The 17,795-nt window shown below is 38.3% G+C and overlaps 1 protein-coding gene and 1 pseudogene across 2 annotated transcripts; both read right to left on the bottom strand.

Moving 5' to 3' along the window:
• Positions 1-4,716: 4,716 nt before the first annotated feature.
• Positions 4,717-6,844, bottom strand: LOC101675425 (olfactory receptor 4F15-like). 2 transcript variants are annotated; one of them, XM_045067516.1, is made up of 2 exons: positions 5,938-6,844; positions 4,717-4,739 (listed from the first exon to the last, which is right to left on the bottom strand). In XM_045067516.1, the coding sequence occupies exons 1-2, from the start codon at positions 6,842-6,844 to the stop codon at positions 4,717-4,719; spliced, it is 930 nt and encodes a 309-aa protein (XP_044923451.1). The 2 variants fall into 2 exon arrangements, with proteins under 2 accessions (XP_044923451.1, XP_004782323.2); XM_004782266.2 differs by lacking the exon at positions 4,717-4,739 and having other exon boundaries at positions 5,906-6,844.
• Positions 6,845-15,835: 8,991 nt separating this feature from the next.
• Positions 15,836-16,746, bottom strand: LOC101675741 (annotated as a pseudogene).
• Between the last annotated feature and the right edge of the window lie 1,049 nt (positions 16,747-17,795).

The raw sequence follows: 17,795 nt of genomic DNA on the forward strand, positions 1-17,795 counted from the left end.
ATAACATTGTAGAGGTTCAAGGTATACAATAAAATGTGTTGGTTTGGTGGTTTTCCCCCTCATTTTTCTCATCCTCTAGGCCCCTTGCTTTACTGTATTTCCTTATAGTACTTTCAACAAATGTAACTCATTGATTATTATTTGTTTGTTTGTTATCCTTCCTGATGTTACTGCAACCCCCACAAAGAACTTCATCTGTCTTGTTGTCCAGTATATCCCAAAACCACACCAGGAATTTGTAAATATTTCAGTAAATAAATATTTGTTGAAAGAAGAAGATATATTTGGATAATTTAAAAAAATGTGTCCAATTATATAAGGAATATGGGTAAAGAGAGTGCATAGTTCCTAAGCAACAGAGAAGATAGAAAACAAATGATTCTGGAAGAGAAGAAGATTCAAGAAAAAAGATAAAATAAGCAAAATTAAAATGGAAATTTAAGGGGTGTCTGGGTGGCTCAGTGGGTTAAAGCCTCTGCCTTTGGCTCATGTCATGACCTCAGGTTCCTGGGATCGAGCCCTACATCGGGTTCTCTGCTCAGTGAGCCTGCTTCCTCCTCTCTCTCTCTGCCTGACTCTCTGCTTACTTGTGATCTCTCTGTCAAATAAATAAATAAAATCTTTTTAAAAATGGAAATTTAAAAAGGATGAAGAAATTAGGAAAATATATGTATAATAATGAAGAAAAGAAGGCTAAATCTTACTTAAATTGAGTAAAAAATAGTTTATGAGGTTATGATTTACATTACTTTCTGGACCCTCTTTTCACAAATTCTGTAATCACAAATAATGGCATTATGTCTCCAAGTGTCTTTTAGGTGCTAAAGCTCTTGAAAATGTCTCAATAATCCTTTATCAGCTATGCCTACAGAGCCATGGATTCATTTGCATTTTTTTTTTTTTTTTTTTGGCTCTCCAGTCTTCATCAACTACATTAAGAGCTGAGAATTTTAAGAAAAGCGACTTTAAAGCAGAAAAGATCTGTGGAAGTAGACACAATAAAGATACAAACACATCTTTAAATATCAGGGAATAAATAAACTTGAAAAGTTTGGGTCCTCACAAATTTAAAGTGACTTGAGACAGGGTCATATCCAAATCTCAGTCAAGAAATAAAGTCAGAGATAGAGACACAAAAATTATGTTTATTCACCTAAAAGTTACCAAATACAGGGAAATTTTCTGAACAATGGTATTTTGAACTCACCTTCTCATATATTTACTATGTTTTGAAATTACATTTTTTTTAAATTTAACAAGTGAAGTTTTATTTCTTCAAACATATTGATTAAGCTCTTACTGTGTACCGGGTATTACTCTAAGTACTTAAAAAATAAATAAATAAATAAATAAAAATAAACCTGAACAAAATCAATGGACTCTGCCCTCACTGTTTTTTTTTTTTAATTTTTAATTGTTCTAATTACTTTTCAGTGTACTAGAGTTCATTGTTTATGCACCACAACCAGTGCTCCATGCAATACGTGCCCTCCCCAATACCCATTACCAGGCTGGCCCAATTTCCAACCCCCGCCCCTTCAAAACCCTCAGATTGTTTTACTGAGTCCTAGTCTCTCATAGGTCATCTCTCCCTCCAATTTCCCTTGACTCCCTTCTCCTCTCCATCTCCCCATGTCCTCCATGTTATTTCTTATGCTCCACAAATAAGTGAAACCATATGATAATTAACTCTCTCTGCTTGACTTATTTCACTCAGCATAATATCTTCCAGTCCCATCCATGTCAATACAAAAGGTGGGTATATTCATCTTTTCTGATGGAGGCATAATAGTCCATAGTGTATATGGACCACATCTTCCTTATCCATCCATCCATTGAAGGGCATCTTGGTTCTTTCCACAGTTTGGTGACCATGGCCATTGCTGCTATGAACATTGGGGTACAGATGGCCCTCCTTTTCACTATATCTGTATCTTTGGGGTAAATACCCAGAAGTATAATTTCAAGGTCATAGGAAAGCTCTATTTTTAATTTCTTGAGGAATCTCCACACTGTTCTCCAAAAAGGCTGCACCAACTTGCATTCTCACCAACAGTGGAAGAGGGTTCCCCTTTCTCCACATCCTCTCCAACACATGTTGTTTCCTATCTTGCTAATTTTGGCCACTCTAACTGGTGTAAGGTGATATCTCAATGTGGTTTTAATTTGAATCTCCCTGATGGCTAGTGATGATGAACATTTTTTCATGTGTCTGATAGCCATTTGATGTCTTCATTGGAGAAGTGTCTGTCTATATCTTCTGCCCATTTTTTGATATGATTGTCTGTTTTGTGTGTGTTGAGTTTGAGGAGTTCATTATAGATCCTGGATATCAACCTTTTATCTGTACTGTCATTTGCAAATATCTTCTCCCATTTTGTGGGTTGCCTCTTTGTTTTCTTGACTGTTTCCTTGGCTGTGCAGAAGCTTTTGATTTTGATGAAGTCCCAAAAGTTCATCTTCACTTTTGTTTCCTTTGCCTTTGGAGACATATCTTCAAAGAAGTTGCTGTGGTTGATATTGAAGAGATTACTGCCTATGTTCTCTTCTAGGATTCTGGTGGATTCCTGTCTCATGTTGAGGTCTTTTATCCATTTTGAGTTTATCTTTGTGTACGGTGTAAGAGAATGGTCGAGTTTCATTCTTCTACATATAGCTACCCAGTTTTCCCAGCACCATTTATTTAAAAGACTGTCTTTTTTCCACTGTATATTTTTTCCTGTTTTGTTGAAGATTATTTGACCATAGAGTTTAGGGTCCAATTCATTGTATCTTTTCCTTTTGTGTAGCAGCTCTTCAGATTGATACCTTCCCAATTATTGATTTCAGCTTTTGTTGCCTGTATTTTTGGTGTCTTACCCAAAAAATCATTTGCAAAACCAATGTCAAGATCTTTGCCTGTGTTTTCTCCTATGATTAAGTCTTTGATACATATCTCTGAATTCCTAAAATTTTAATGGCATGTTTCCTTATTCTTTATGCAATTTATTCACTCCTTTGATAACAAATATGTACAACCTAAGCATAAATGTGCTTGCCATTTGTCCTATTCTAATTTGACAGATAGTGTCATTAATATAATAGGCAATCTTAAATAGATATAAACCATCCAGATGATTCATTTCTGTCCAGACTATCAAAGAGCAGAACAACAAATAGATACTGATGTCCTTTCCATGTGAATTGTTTCTAACTCTACTTTCTGAGATGGAAAAGAATATTTACCAGATCAATAACCACATATCATATACCCAAGTTTGTGTTAATCTTCTTTACAGTGGCTCAGTCACTTAAATGTCTGCCTTTCCCTCAGATCATGATCCCAGTGTCTTGGGAAGAAGTCCCTTATCATGCTCCCTACTCAGTAGGGACCTCTCCCTCTGCCACTCACCCTGCTTGTGCTCTCTCCCTTTCTTTCAAATAAATAAAATCTTTAAAAAATAAAAACACTGCTCTAGCAACAATAACACCTTTAGTATAACAACTGCTATTGAGGCCACTACTGGACTGAGTTTACAGTAGTCCATTGTCATTTTCTAAGATCTGCCTGACTTTTGTAGGGGCCACAGTGGTGGGTTAAATAGTCAGAGGTTGAAGATCACTATTTCTATATTGTTTGGGTATTTTACTGCCACCTTTATCCCTGCAGAATATAATGCCCTTTTTTTTAAAATACTGAGTGTATGGATGTGACAAGCTAGGTGCCATACCCTCTACAATACCTGAAACCCACAAGGCAAAGAAATAGTGTGGGAGCTGAACTAACAACCAAGTATATTGATTCAAATTATACATTCAGAAAATGGCATATTGATCACAGGGTGGGAGGGGCGTCATTTGATGGACCCACTGGTGGATCCACCAGATCTAGACAGGGACTCTGTATATAGTTAAGTCCCACATGCCTCCCTTCAAATAAAGGACCACAATGAGCCTTTAAAGATTTGAGTATCCATTTCAACTCAGACTCTGCCCAACTGTCCTCAGAATGTTGTGATATTCCTTTATTCCTAATATTTAATTATGCAAGCACATGGTCAAGCATACCTTTGGAGAAAGTAGAGAGGATCATTGTCATGTATGTTGCATTTTTTTAAAGTGATCTTGGTGATGCCATGCCCCCCAGCCCCTCCCAAAAGGATACAGCCAGGGGTTATCTAAGTATGTTACACATAATAGACCCATTCAGATATCTTCTTTATCTTTTGGGCTCCTTCCTCTACAATATATCAAGGTAAATCTGGCATTTCAACTTCCCAGATAGTAGTGAGTGCCTTGCACAATATGCCCCATTAATTTCACATACACAAAAAATATTTGTGAATTTACTAACCTCATAAAAACTGGGTTTTGATGGTGAGGAGGTCTCCAGAGGAAGCCCACAAGTAGAGGTTGTTTCCAGGTAAATGAGTAATTCTGATATCTTTTATTACCAGAGATGCATTATAGTGCAAGGATTAAGATTACAGATCCTGCATCAAAACCACAAGGCTTTGTGTCCAGTCTTATTACTTAATGCAACTTGAGAATATTTAACATCTTCATGCCTCAGAACCCTCCTGTGTAAAATGAGGATGGTGAGAATATCTACTCCATAAGTTTCAAGGTTAATCCCTGAGGACAATAGATTGTAAAATGCACCATATGAGTCACTTATTACCTCCCCTAGAACACAAATGATGACAATAATAATTTTATTGTCTCATGAAGGAAATTTCAATTAGTGTGTGCATTCCATTCTATTGTCTAGTAATTTTGTTAAATAACAAGCTTCTCAATGTATGGGGAGGGGGGAACCCTTCATGGATATCTATAAATATTTCATTCTGTTGAAATATTTTAAATTCTCTTTCTGGGAGAGGTACAATGATCTTAGTGTCACTTCCTTAAGCAGAGTAAAATTTAATCAACAACATTTCTTTCCCACAAATGAAATAACATCATTAATTGTAAGTATCTGGGGAGACTTCAGGCCTACAAAATAGAACTTAATCAAAAATCTCTGGTTACCACTATAGATAAAAGAATCTTGCATAATGAATTCTAAACATGTTTTTCATAACTAATGCAATAGTTTAAGAGTCAGCTTTGGTAGAAGCTGAACAAGGAAACATACGGTCATGGTAGAAAGTAAGAAAAGATTTAGAAATGATAAGGAAGTCCTTAGTGCTCACTGAGAAGTTTACAAGAAAAAAAGGAATACACATAAGAGATTTACACCTCTTACATTAGATAGACCTATAGGAAAAGGCTGAAAGAGTAGAATATGTTCAGAAATTCAAACGCAAAACTGATTTGAAAGTCAACAGACACTGACATGGCAACCAGGGTCAAGATTTTCAGAGCCTGACTCTCTGATAAATTTTGTTCTAACCCTGGGCTAATGCAATCACCTGGGTTATATATAGTGCAACAGAAGGGATTAAAGGCAATAATGCTAGTAATCCAATCTAGCTATAGCTATAGCTCTCACATAGGATTAACAATTTATTACACTACCAGATAGAGGAGATAATCTAGCAACAAAGAGAATTAAAATCAAGGTATAAACTCAAGTAAGCAGATGGAGGATAATATAAATGCATAATTTGTCTAGCTGTAGAATAGTCTGTTTAATATAGGAAAAACATCAAACTTTATTATTTACTCAATTACATGATGACATTCCCTTAACCATGTAGGTTTCAAAGCATGTATTATTCACTTTTTAGCACTTTGACATACAGGGTATCAAAGAAAAACATGACTTCTAACTTAATGGTGAAATAGATACTATAATATCATAGTAGATTTCTAGACATATAACATGTCCTAAGTGTAACGGATTTTTCTGAAATTGCATAATGTCTTTTTTACAACCAGCATGAGGGAAAATCTGTGATTTTGTATCTTCAAAGCCATCCGTTCATGAAATCTTCCTGTAACACGTGAGATGACCACACAGTCTCCTCATTGCCACTTTCATCTCTTTGTTCCTGAATGTGTAGATGACTGGATTCAGAAAAGGAGTGATAACTGCATCAAAAATAGCAAGATACTTATCTAGGTGTGATGTGGGAGAAGGCGATGTGTAGAAAAACATCAGTGGCCCAAAGAACAAAACCACCACAGTGATATGAGCTGACAGTGTGGAGACAGCCTTGGATGAGCCACCAGAGGAATGTTTCCAAACAGTAAACAAAATGAAGATATATGAAAAGACCAGCAGGATAAATGAGACAACAGAAATGAGCCCACTATTGACAGTAACCATGAACTCCAATTCTTGAGTGTTTGTGCAAGCAAGCCTGAGGAGTCGGGGAAGGTCACAATAAAAACTATCCAATACATTAGGGCCACAAAAAGGCAAATCTACCACAAAAACTAATTGAACCAATGAATGGATGAAGCCAATGACCCAAGAAGTGACTAAAAAGTATAGACACATCTTTGGGCTCATGATGCTCAAGTAGTGCAGAGGCTTACATATGGCCACATATCTGTCAAACGCCATGGCTATAAGCAGCACCATCTCTGTGCCCCCAAGAGCATGACTAAAGAAGATCTGCATAATACATCCACAAAAAGAGATGGCTTTGTGCTTCTTAAAAATATCACAAATCATTTTAGGGGCTGCAATTGAGGAAAACAACATATCAATGACAGAGAGGTTAGCCAGGAGGAAATACATAGGGGAATGCAGATGAGCATCCAAGGTTACAGTGAACACAATGACAAGGTTTCCCATCATGCTTGCCAAGTAGAATAAAAAGGAGAAAATGAAAAGAAGAAGTTGGATCTCCCATGAATTTGTGAGTCCAAGGAACACAAACTCTGATACTACTGACTGGTTCATTCTGTCCATTGCCTCAGACACAAGGATCAGGTTTCATGTTTCCCTAAAAGAAGAAAGAAAATTTTTAAAAAAAAAATGCCTAGGCAAGTATTGGTGTTCACAAAAGGAAGCCTCCTGCCCATGGAAACAGTCATCATATTAAAAACTCCCAGAGCCAAATAATCTTCATCACATATACACATTAGACTTCTACTTATAGGAGCCAGCTGGTTCCCAATGCCAGTATGGATTTAAAATTGCTACAACTAAAAGAATTCCATCACTGGACCTGTTTCCCTTCTGTTTTCTTCACTATCACATGGCTATTTCGTATTTCCTCCTGCCCTGCATTCTATCAGTAACATACAAGGTCAATTTCAAAACCTTTTGAATAGATAGCATTTCCACCATTCAAATGAGCAAACTAACAATCCCTCATACACAGCACATAGCTTTCAAAGTCTCTGTCCATTAATCCTATTGCTTTCTTAGACTTTAAACATCTTCCTTCTTTCAGCTTTCAAAATTTCTCATTCTCTACTGTCCCAGTTTTCAATGCCCAAGTTCAAATGCTCCCTCCCTTGTGAAATCTTCCAAATTTGCTTCAGTCTCTACTCTCTCTGCACTGTTAGCATTGATTTCACTCTGCCTCTCCTGATTATATGTTTCCATTTCTCAAATTAATGGGTAGTTTCTTGGATATAGGAATCATCTAAGTTTATATGAGTACCCCCCACTCCATCACAATCACCAGTGGTGGCTAACACAATGAGTTAATGAATACTAAACATTGGTTGAATGAAGGAAGAAATCAAAGGGATTGAAGAATGACTCCTGCAGTTAAGAGAGTTTATCATAATCTACAAAAGTTCCCATTGATTATACATTTTGTGGTACCAGTCAGGATTACAGGATCCCAAACCTCATCATGCAATTGTTTAAATACATAACATAATTATTTCACAAGAGAAGTCTGTCAACAAATGCAATAAGGGATCTCAACTATTAATTTCAAACGGGAAAGATATTTTATCTTTTAATTATATTCCAAAAAATTATATTCCAAAAAAATTCACAATTTCCAACATAACACCTGAGGCAAATAATCTCCTCCACTAGTAGACAGACAGACAAAGAGAGTCATTGAATACCCAAAGGTAAGAACTCTTCCACATAACAGTCTTTTTTCTTTTCCAAAATACATTTGGAATGGATAAAAGAGCAACAGGAAAAGAAAACTGGTGAAAAGAGTCAGACAAATCTGTGTCTGCAATTGAGAAAGGGTCACAATTGAGTTAGAGGGATAATGGGCACACACACACACACACACACACACACAAAATGAAGAGACAGTAGCCAAATTGCAGCATGGGTAGCTAGGATGCAATTACAGTTCTTTAAGGATAAAAAAAAAATACCAGAAATAAATCATCAGAGGCCCACTGTTCAGTGACTGTTTCTGATTTAGTACAACTGCATGACTCCATGTTATACCAATGAAATAATTTATATAGAAAGAGATATATGAGGTGACCTGCTCATTATCCCAAAGACAGTTGGTGGGAGAGTTACAGAGGATCAAGAACCCATGGCTCCCACTGAATGTTCTTTGCCCGAAATTAAACTTTGTATTAATTCCACATGTATTCATTCTCTATTTCTGCAGTGACAAATAACTGGGGATTTAGTGGTGTACCAAAACACAAACGTGTGATCTCACGGTTCTAAAGATAAGAAGGCCAACATGGGTCTTCTAAGCTAAAATCAATGTGTCAGCAGACCTGGATTCCTTCTAGAAGACCTAGGGGAGGATCCAGTATCTTCCTTTTTCCAAGGTCGTCTGCATTTTTTACTTCATGTCCCCTTCCTCCCTCTTCAAAGTACGTCATCCCAAACTCTGCCAACTCTCATCACATTTCTTCTCTGACTGACCATCCTGCCTTTCACTTGTAAGGTGGGATTCATATGACTACAATATCCAGATAATCCAGGATAATTTGACCATCTCAAAGTTCTTAATCACATTGACAAAGTCCCTTGTGCCATGTAAAGTAATATATTCACAGGCTCAGGGATTAAGACATGGATATTTAGGAGCCATTATTCTGTAATACCACAACATCTCACAAGTGAACATGTTTTAGGGAAAAAGAAGACCTTATCACTAAGCAATGAATCTGACAGAGGAACTTTCAGAGAGCCTGTCATGAAGATGGAAGAGATATTGAAGGAGGAAGGTCAGGTAGTCCATCGGGACCTTTTCCCGGAAACTACACCTTAGACACTACTGAGTCCTATTACATCCAGGACCAAGGCTAGCCAAGTAATATCCACTAATGGTAAGGGACCAATCCTGGGATTATCCCAAGATAGATAAGATGGATATCCCAATCAGTCAAAATATATGTTCTTTGGCAACTAGGTATACAATTTAGTCCTGAGTGCTTCTCTGAATGATTTTTAAATGACTTTTGTTCATTAATTCAGTAAATATTTTTGAGTGCCTAGAATGCCAAGTATCAATCTGGGCAATGAGGATAAAACATGCACAAGCATTCCTGCCTTTGTGAAGTCCATATTCATGACAGAAAATGCAATTCTGGTCTGTTACATACAAATTTCCTTCCCTAGAAAGGATAAGAACACTTGAAGAAATGCTGTAATTCATCAAATACTGAGGAGTCACAAACACTCCGCTGCTTTCTACCTCAATTTCCACCTTCACAGAGTCCCCTCCCAGTATTGACTGATTTTTTTATCTGAATTTTTGCTTCTATAATTCCTATCACGGTAATCATTCAATGCCTTTTTGATAAATATGCATGGATTTTATCTCCCCAAATGTTGTACAAGACACTTGGGACAGAATTGAGTATCACACTTGTTTGTTCTCACTGAAAAGCAGCTAAGAAATGATGGTCAGATGTCTTGGCTAATCAACTTATTCATTCAACAAATATTTAGGTGGCAGTTATCTGGACAATTTTAAGTAAAAGTTGTTAAGCTATTTTAGGACTTAAAATCACAACTCTATATCATGAAATATGAACTAACTAATCAAAAATTTCTCTAGGAATGGGCAGAAAAATAAGGCAAAATCATTCCTTCTGTGTAAAACTGTGTTAGTAAAACTCTTCCAAGGTTTCCATGAAGTAGGTGTAATAGTGAGAATATACTATGACCTAAAAATACAACTGTTGTTTCCTCCACATTGAAATGAGAAGAGCAAAAACAAAAACAAAAACAAACAAAAAAGTGATGGGGCTCCTGGGTGGCTCATTCAGTTAAGCATTCAGCTCTTGATTACAGCACAGATCATGAGATCAAGCCTCACATCAGACTCCACACTGAGAGTATGGAGCCTGCTTAAGATTCTCTCTCCCTTTCTCTCTGGTCCTTCGCCCACCACACTTGCTCACACACTTTCTTGACACTCATGTGTCACACATAGTCTCTTTCCCTGTAAAAAAGAAAAGAAGAGAACAAGTGAGAAGAGGACACCTGGGTGGTTCAGTGGGTTAAGCCTCTGCCTTTGGCTCAGGTCCTGGTCTCAGGGTCCTGGAATCGAGCCCCGCATCAGGCTCTCTGCTCAGCAGGGAGACTGATTTCCCCCTCTCTCTGCCTGCCTTCCTGCCTACTTGTGATCTCTCTCTCTCTGTGTCAAATAAATAAACAAAATCTTTTAAAAAAAAAAAAGAACAAGTGAGAAGGTAAAAGAAATACTGAGAAATCTGACTGCTAAGTTTATAAGGAAAAGGGTTAGCAAAATCAGAAAATGATTTATTGAGTCATGGGGGGAAATATATATATATATGAATATGTGTAAGGCTTTAATAAAAACAGTCTAGCCAGAGGGCAAAAAAGACAATTTTGGAGAAAAAGAAAGTTAAATACATTTTTAAAATTAGAAAGTAAATTGATGGAAAGATGACAAAGAGGAAGACAACAGGAAATTAGGTTTTTTAATGTAACAGGAGTCCAAGATGATCAGTTAGAGGGAAAATTGTGACAAACAGTAAGAAATAGTGGATTGGGAGCTCATTCGGATATGCAATCTCATTAGTCCTACATTTCAGAATTGCTTCCTACTAGAATTAGAGTTGCTTTCCTTTGGACTAACATACCTCATCCCCTAACTTTTGACTAACATACTGCATCCCCTAGTTTTACTTACATTGCTTAAGGGAAAGGTATCACATTAAGCTATTATAGACAAACAAATAAGTTACCAGATGGCCCTCCTTCACTGAGATCTTATGTGTATAAGAAATGATGATTTCCACAATGAAGAAATAATTGATTCATTTTAAAACCTGACTCATTAGCCAAGAAGGATGAGCTTGAGTTGGTTGCTGCAGAAGACAGAGCAAGAAGAGATGAGCTGAGGAAGAGAGAACCAGACTCCAGGAATGAGAGCAAAATCTGAGAACAGAAGGATAAATGGGACAAAGACAAAAGATACCTACTTTACATCCTGAAAAGTAAAAACAAAAAACAAAACAAACAAAAAAAAAAAACACACACACAAAATACTACAACTAATAAAAGGGAGATCTGGAAACTTACCCCCCTCTTATCTTCAACTATTCAAATTTCTTGAGTGCCTCTCCAGTGCTTCTGAGATACAGTCTCAACAGCTTCTAGAAGGAGACAGTAGGTTCTGGGTGCCCAATCAACTTGAGACCTTGCAGACTTCCATGGAAAACAGCGCCGCTCCTTTAAGGCCATTGGCATTAGAAGATACTCCACTCTGAGTTCTCTAGTCCTGGTCTAGTTATTCCACTCAAGAATTATGACACAAATTACAGCCATTCTTTATTTATACTATGTAAATGATCATGGTATGCAGAAAATCCAGATTCTGCAGCACTTAATGGAATCATCATTTATTTTTAAACTTCTTAAAATTTAAATTCAAGTTAGTTAGCATATAGTGTATTATTGGTTTCAGAGGTAGAGTTTAGTGATTCATCAGTTGCATTTAACACCCAGTGCTCATTCCATCAAATGCCCTCCCTATGAAATTGTCATTTAAATGTCTTGATTTAGGGCACCTGGGTGGCTCAACTGGTTAAGCTTTAGCTCAGGTCATGATCCTGGAGTCCTGGGATGGAGCCCCATATCCATCAGGATACCTGCTCAGTAGAGAGCCTGTTTTCTTTCTCCTCCTTCTGCCCTTCTGCCTCCCTCATATGCTCCATTTCTCTCTCTTTCTCACAAATAAATAAATTAAAAATCTTAAATAAATAAATAAGTATCTTGGTTTACATAGAATCAGAATTTGGGAACCCCTTAGAATAGATTCATGGGAATTTTACATTTTAAAATATTCTGGAGGGGAAAAGAGTGAAAGTGGCTCATTATCCCCAATTAATAAAATCATTCAGTTGGCAGAGATCTAAAAATATGTTCTGACACAGTTCCTTTCCTTAGTTTCTCCATCCTGGATATGTCAGTTTCTCTACAGTTTACATGGTTTGAACATTCATTTTCTTCCTTAGCATCCCACTATTTATTAATGTAATAGACCAAAGTTTCATCCTTACAAAAAGAAAATCTCTCATCCTTTCAAGTAAGTTGATGGCCACTTGATTCTTTCTCTGTGAACATAAAGACATTGTCAGCAATTCCTTCAGATAAATATTTTATATGCTTGAACCTGACAAAAGCAAATAAAGATCACTCATCTGTGCCCTCCAGTTTTAACCACCTCAATTCCTTTAGTCTTCCTTCATAGGATCATCTTCTATCCCTTCATCCTTGGCACTCTGCCTAACCACCCCCATTTCACCACCAAACATCTTACTGCAGTGACCTAGAAAAATTCTAACAAATATTTAAAGAATGCAAACAAAAGCAGGAGGCTTGATTACAGGTTGTAAAACCTTACATATTTAGTTCCCTACTTTTTCTCCACCCTTCCAACACTTAATTTTAACCTACACTAATTAATCTAGTTTAAAGTGAGTTAGTTCCCTGGGTATTTTTCTTCTAAGCAGGTTTTTAATTATTCTTTCTTCATCGTGATTCTATGAAATTGGGGTTTTATTATTTTTATTTCATTTATCACTTATACCTACTTAAGGTTAATTCAGTTGTGTTGACAACCATTTGTATTTATTCTCCTACTCTACTTGTCATCTCCCCAGCACCACCTGTTTCTTTCTGACTCTGAGCCAAAACATAATTGAAATAGACAAACAACAAACCATTACCGGGGTTTTCTTATCACTGAAGCTTATCTAGTTTAATACCTTCATCCTCTTGTCAACGTCATTCCATCCGTCCCTTGTAACTATTCCCAGACTATTATCTCACATGCACAGAGGTATATAAAATATTTCTAAAAATGGAAAATATAGCTAATTACTTGAACTAAGGGATAGTGACCAACTAATGTTATCATGACCAAGGATGCACAATTAAGCTCAATTAATCAAGAAAATTGTTTACTAAAAATGTATTCATTGTGAGCATAGCAACAAGGGAAAGCGCTCTAAATGAATCATAGGAGGGAGGAATGACACTTCTCTTTAAAGAAGATCATCTCGATTATTTTCTCTGCTACATTAAATCCTATCATGAATAATAAAAGCATCCTTAGATAATTTGATAGTATTCACTTTCTGAGAAATTAACACGAATTACTTGGAACAGCCTGATAAATATCAAATTTCTCTGTATATAAATAAAGTAGGAAACAAAAAAAAGACTAAAAATTTATACATAAAAAGTAGCTGCAGAAGTAACATGTTGTGAGTCGCTTCTCTTTCATTAAGGTCACATAATAAGTGAATTGAGCACGTTTAACATCACTAGGGGTGGCATGTATGTATTATATACCCCTGGTATGATTAAATTAAAAAGCCACTTCATCTTTATAGTATTCTTTACAAAAAAAACAAAAATCCCAGTCTAATTCTGAGGGACATTTTCAGACAAACCCAAATTAAGGGACATTTATAAAATGCCTGACCAATACCCTCAAAAGCTGTCATAGCCATTGTAAATAAGGTCAGACTGAAACACCCTCAAACCAGACTATGCTAAGGAATCATAACAAAATGCTGTGTGCTTTCCTACATTGAACATGGAAAAGAAAAGGACATTAAAGGAAACCCTGGTGAAATCTGAATACAGTCTAGCACTGAGTTAATAGGAATGTACCAGTGTTGATCTCTCAGTGTATGGAGCATAGAAATGTAAGAAATGCAAGAAATGTAAGATGTAAGATGTAAGATGATAACATTAGAAGAAACAGTTGAAACTGAAGCTGGTAAGGGCTGTATAGGGACTCCCTGGAACCCCTTTGCAACTTCTTGGTAGCCCTGAAACTGTCCAAAATGAAAGCTCTATTTAAACAAAACAAGAAATCAGAAAAGAAATGTAAAAATAGGTCCAAATAGATTTATTAAGTGAAAATTATTCATGAACATGGACATGAAGCTCTGCTATATGACAAACAGACATTCAAGAGTCAAGGTGAATAATATAGTGGTACCCATCAGTGACAGCTTAACAGCCCAATGGAGACATGATACTTACCACTGAGGAAACAAGATCTAAAGCAAATGACCAGGAGCCTTGCAACCTGTACTCTCGATTTAAATCTTCCATATAGTCTCTTTAGGAAGTTGAGCTAATTAACTAATTTTCCAGTACCTGAAACTTTTCTTTTTTTTTAAATAGGGAAACTCTATGAGACGATTTACCTTAAAATTTAAAAACCCATGAGAACCTCCCTAATTGAATTTTAATAATTTTCTAAGTAACTGTGTGTGCTCTATGAACTATTATCTTTCAGATCTAAGCTATCCTTCATACTCTGCCAGGATGCAGGAGCTAAGGCTACTTGTCATCTCCCCAGCATTGGGATGGCCAACTCTGTCATTTAGGGTCACTAAAGGGAGACTACAAGGTGGAAGAGGAAGGAGGGACTTCCTTGCTCCTTCCTGTTTGCTGCCTGTGGGCTTCCTTTCTGCTCACCATGCCTGTGAGCATCACCCAACCACACTGTTCACCTCAACAACCTTGGTTTCTTTCCCAGGCAACAGCTGTGTCCCAACCTTAGAAGAGCTCATCTTCTCAGAAACACCTGTGTTACCAGAAGTATCTTTGCCTCAGGGGTGGTGTCCCTGCCCTTCTCTAAACTCAGAGACCCTAGCACCAACCAAGCAGCAGCCCTTCCTCAGATATGTGATTTTCAACTCCACAGGTCCTTCTTCCAAGATTTTAATAGCTTTTTATTTTTAAGCTTTAGTAATTCTAACTTCTTCCCTTCGTTTTCCATCCCAAGGAGTGAGAGCTGCTTCCTACAAATGCTATGTCCGTGATACCTCACCATTCATCCACTTTCAAAAACTAGTTTAAATCTTTTACTTAGCTAACCATTCATTACACCAAACTTTTCCTTTCAAATTAACTTGTATGGTTAATTTGTCTCCTTACTGGACCCTGGAAAAGCCAAATTAGCAATGGAACAATGAGGAAAGCTAATAGATAATGAGCTGCAAAGATAGGAAACAAATCAGCTATATAGTAAGACAAATCAGATGAAGGAAAAATTAATATTTATCTTTAAAGTAAGAGAGTCTGTTGACATGAGGAAAATAGAAAATGAACAGTGAGCCACATATTGCCTTTCAAAAAATATTGTTTCATGTTTATACTAATTCTGTTTGCATCATATCATAAGACGACCACTGGTGAGATAAGAAAACCATGACCACGGTGCCTGGGTGGCTCAGTCAGGTAAGTGTGTGACTTCAGCTCAGGTCATGATCTTGAGGTTCTGAATCCAGCCCTGCTACCAGCTCTCCTCTCAGTGTGGAGTCTGCTTCTGCCTCTCCCTCTGTCCCTCCCCCTGCTTGTGTTCTCTCTCTCTGTCTCTCTCTCACTTGTTCTCGCTCACTCTCTCTCATAAACAAACAAATGCAAGAAAACCATGACCTGTAAATCTCTTACAGAAGCAGAGTCCAGAGAACGACATCACCATGCAATCCTCTGCATGTTTAAGAGACTTTACTCTAATTGAGAACATAGTCTCCTCATTGCCACCTTCATCTCCTTATTCCTAAAAGTGTAGATGACCGGATTCAGAAAGGGAGTAAGAACTGCATCAAAGATGGCAAGGAACTTATCCAGATGTGATGTGGGAAATGGCCACACATAGAAGAAAATTAATGGCCCAAAGAACAAAACAACGACAGTGACATGAGCTGCCAGAGTGGAGAGGGCCTTGGACATACTCCATACTCCCCATAGATTTTTTTCCTGAACAGTCACCAAAATAAAGGTGTAAGGGATTATTAGAATTTAAAAAGGAGGCCACAGAAATAAAGTCACTATTGGCAGTTACCATGAATCCCAATGTGTTTGTCTCTGTGTAATTAAGTCTGATAAACTGAAGAAGGTCCAAAAAAAGCTGTCTAATTCATTAGGCCCACAGAAAGGCAAGTCCACAACAAAAGCCAGTTGAGTCACTGAATGAATAAGACCAATGATCCAGGATGCAACCAGAAATAAAATGCATCTTTGTGGGATCATGACAGTCAGGTAGTGGAAGGGTTTACATATGGCAACATATCTGTCAAAGGCCATGGCGATGAGCAGCACTATCTCACTGCCCCCAAATGTGTGGATAAAGAAGATAAAGAGATGGTTTTGCACTCTCTTAAAAGACCATAAATCATCTTGGGAGCTGTGGAAGAGCAAAATATCAAGTCGATGATGGAAAGATTGGCCAGCAGGAAGTACATGGGGGACTGTAAATGAGGGTCAGAGGTCACAGTTGGCACAATGAGGAGGTTTCCCATCAGGCTGGCCACATAGAACACATAGGAAAAGAGAAAGAAAAGGAGCTGGATCTCCAGTGAGGTGGAGAGTTCCAGGAACACAAAATCCAACACTACTGAGTGGTTGCCTTCATCCATGGTCACTGTCAGCAGTGACACCTCTCATGCCACCTGAAAGAGGAAAGTAAGGAGAAATGATGTAGGAGAAAGGCACGGAACTTAATCTTGGGTGATTCAGCTGAAGGGCCACCCAATGTCCACCAATTATCACCAGCTTTCTGCCCAAATCAGTATTGATTTGGGCAGAAAACTGGTGATAATTGGCTGGAAAATGCCTAGCAAACTCACTTCGTCCGCCACATGTCTACAGGGCCGCCCCCTGGGCCTGGCCCTGGATCCCAAGTTGTGGTGGCTCCAACCCTGCCAGAAAGATCTCGGTGAGTCAGGCACAGCCTAGGCCAATGCCTCCTGCTGCTCAGCCTCCAGGGGTACCCTCCATGGTGCTGGCAGAAGGGGCCTGCTCTGCCTTTTGGTACAAGCAATAAGCCTCACCTAGTTTTTCTGTCTTCTTTTCCTGGGGTTCTGTGCCTCGAGTCCTCCAATTGGGGAACCCTCATTCCACACCACGAGTCCACCTGCCACCCAGGTGGAAACGGTGCCTTTTGGAGATGCAGAAAACCCTCAAAGTAAGAGAAACCTCTGTGCCCCCACTGAGGCCATCCACAACTTTTGGCACCACAGTGGGCTGAAAAGTCGGAGGCTGATGCTGGGTCACCACCCCTCCCTCAAGTCTCCTCTGGGACATCTTCCCTGTGGAGGGGCCCGCAGGCAGCCCATGTCTCTTGACACATTTTCCAGATGGCTGCAACATGCCCTTAGCGAGAAAGTGCTCTAGGCCACGGGGCACAGGGTGGTCGGAAGGCAGCCCAACACCGGCCAATTTGCATGAGCTTTCTGCCCACATCAATACCGATATGGGCAGAAAGTGCCTAAGAATTGTCTGGGACACCCCTGGCAAATTCGCATTGTGCATCCTGGCCCAGGATCCTGAGTTCTCGAGGCTCGAACCCTACCAGAAAGCCCTCCAGAAGTCAGGTGCTGGAGAGGCCAATGCCTCCTGTTCATCACCCTCCGAGGTTCTCTTCCTAACCCTGGCGGATAGAGTCTGCCATGCCCCCAGGCCTAGG

The sequence above is a fragment of the Mustela putorius genome, unplaced genomic scaffold (genome assembly GCF_011764305.1).
Source record: "Mustela putorius furo isolate JIRA1106 unplaced genomic scaffold, ASM1176430v1.1 tig00003896_pilon_pilon_pilon, whole genome shotgun sequence".
NCBI lineage: Eukaryota > Metazoa > Chordata > Mammalia > Carnivora > Mustelidae > Mustela > Mustela putorius.

What these genes read in the sequence shown, in the direction of transcription:
- LOC101675425 (XM_004782266.2), bottom strand. Translation starts at nt 6,844, where the DNA reads ATGGACAGAATGAACCAGTCAGTAGTATCAGAGTTTGTGTTCCTTGGA.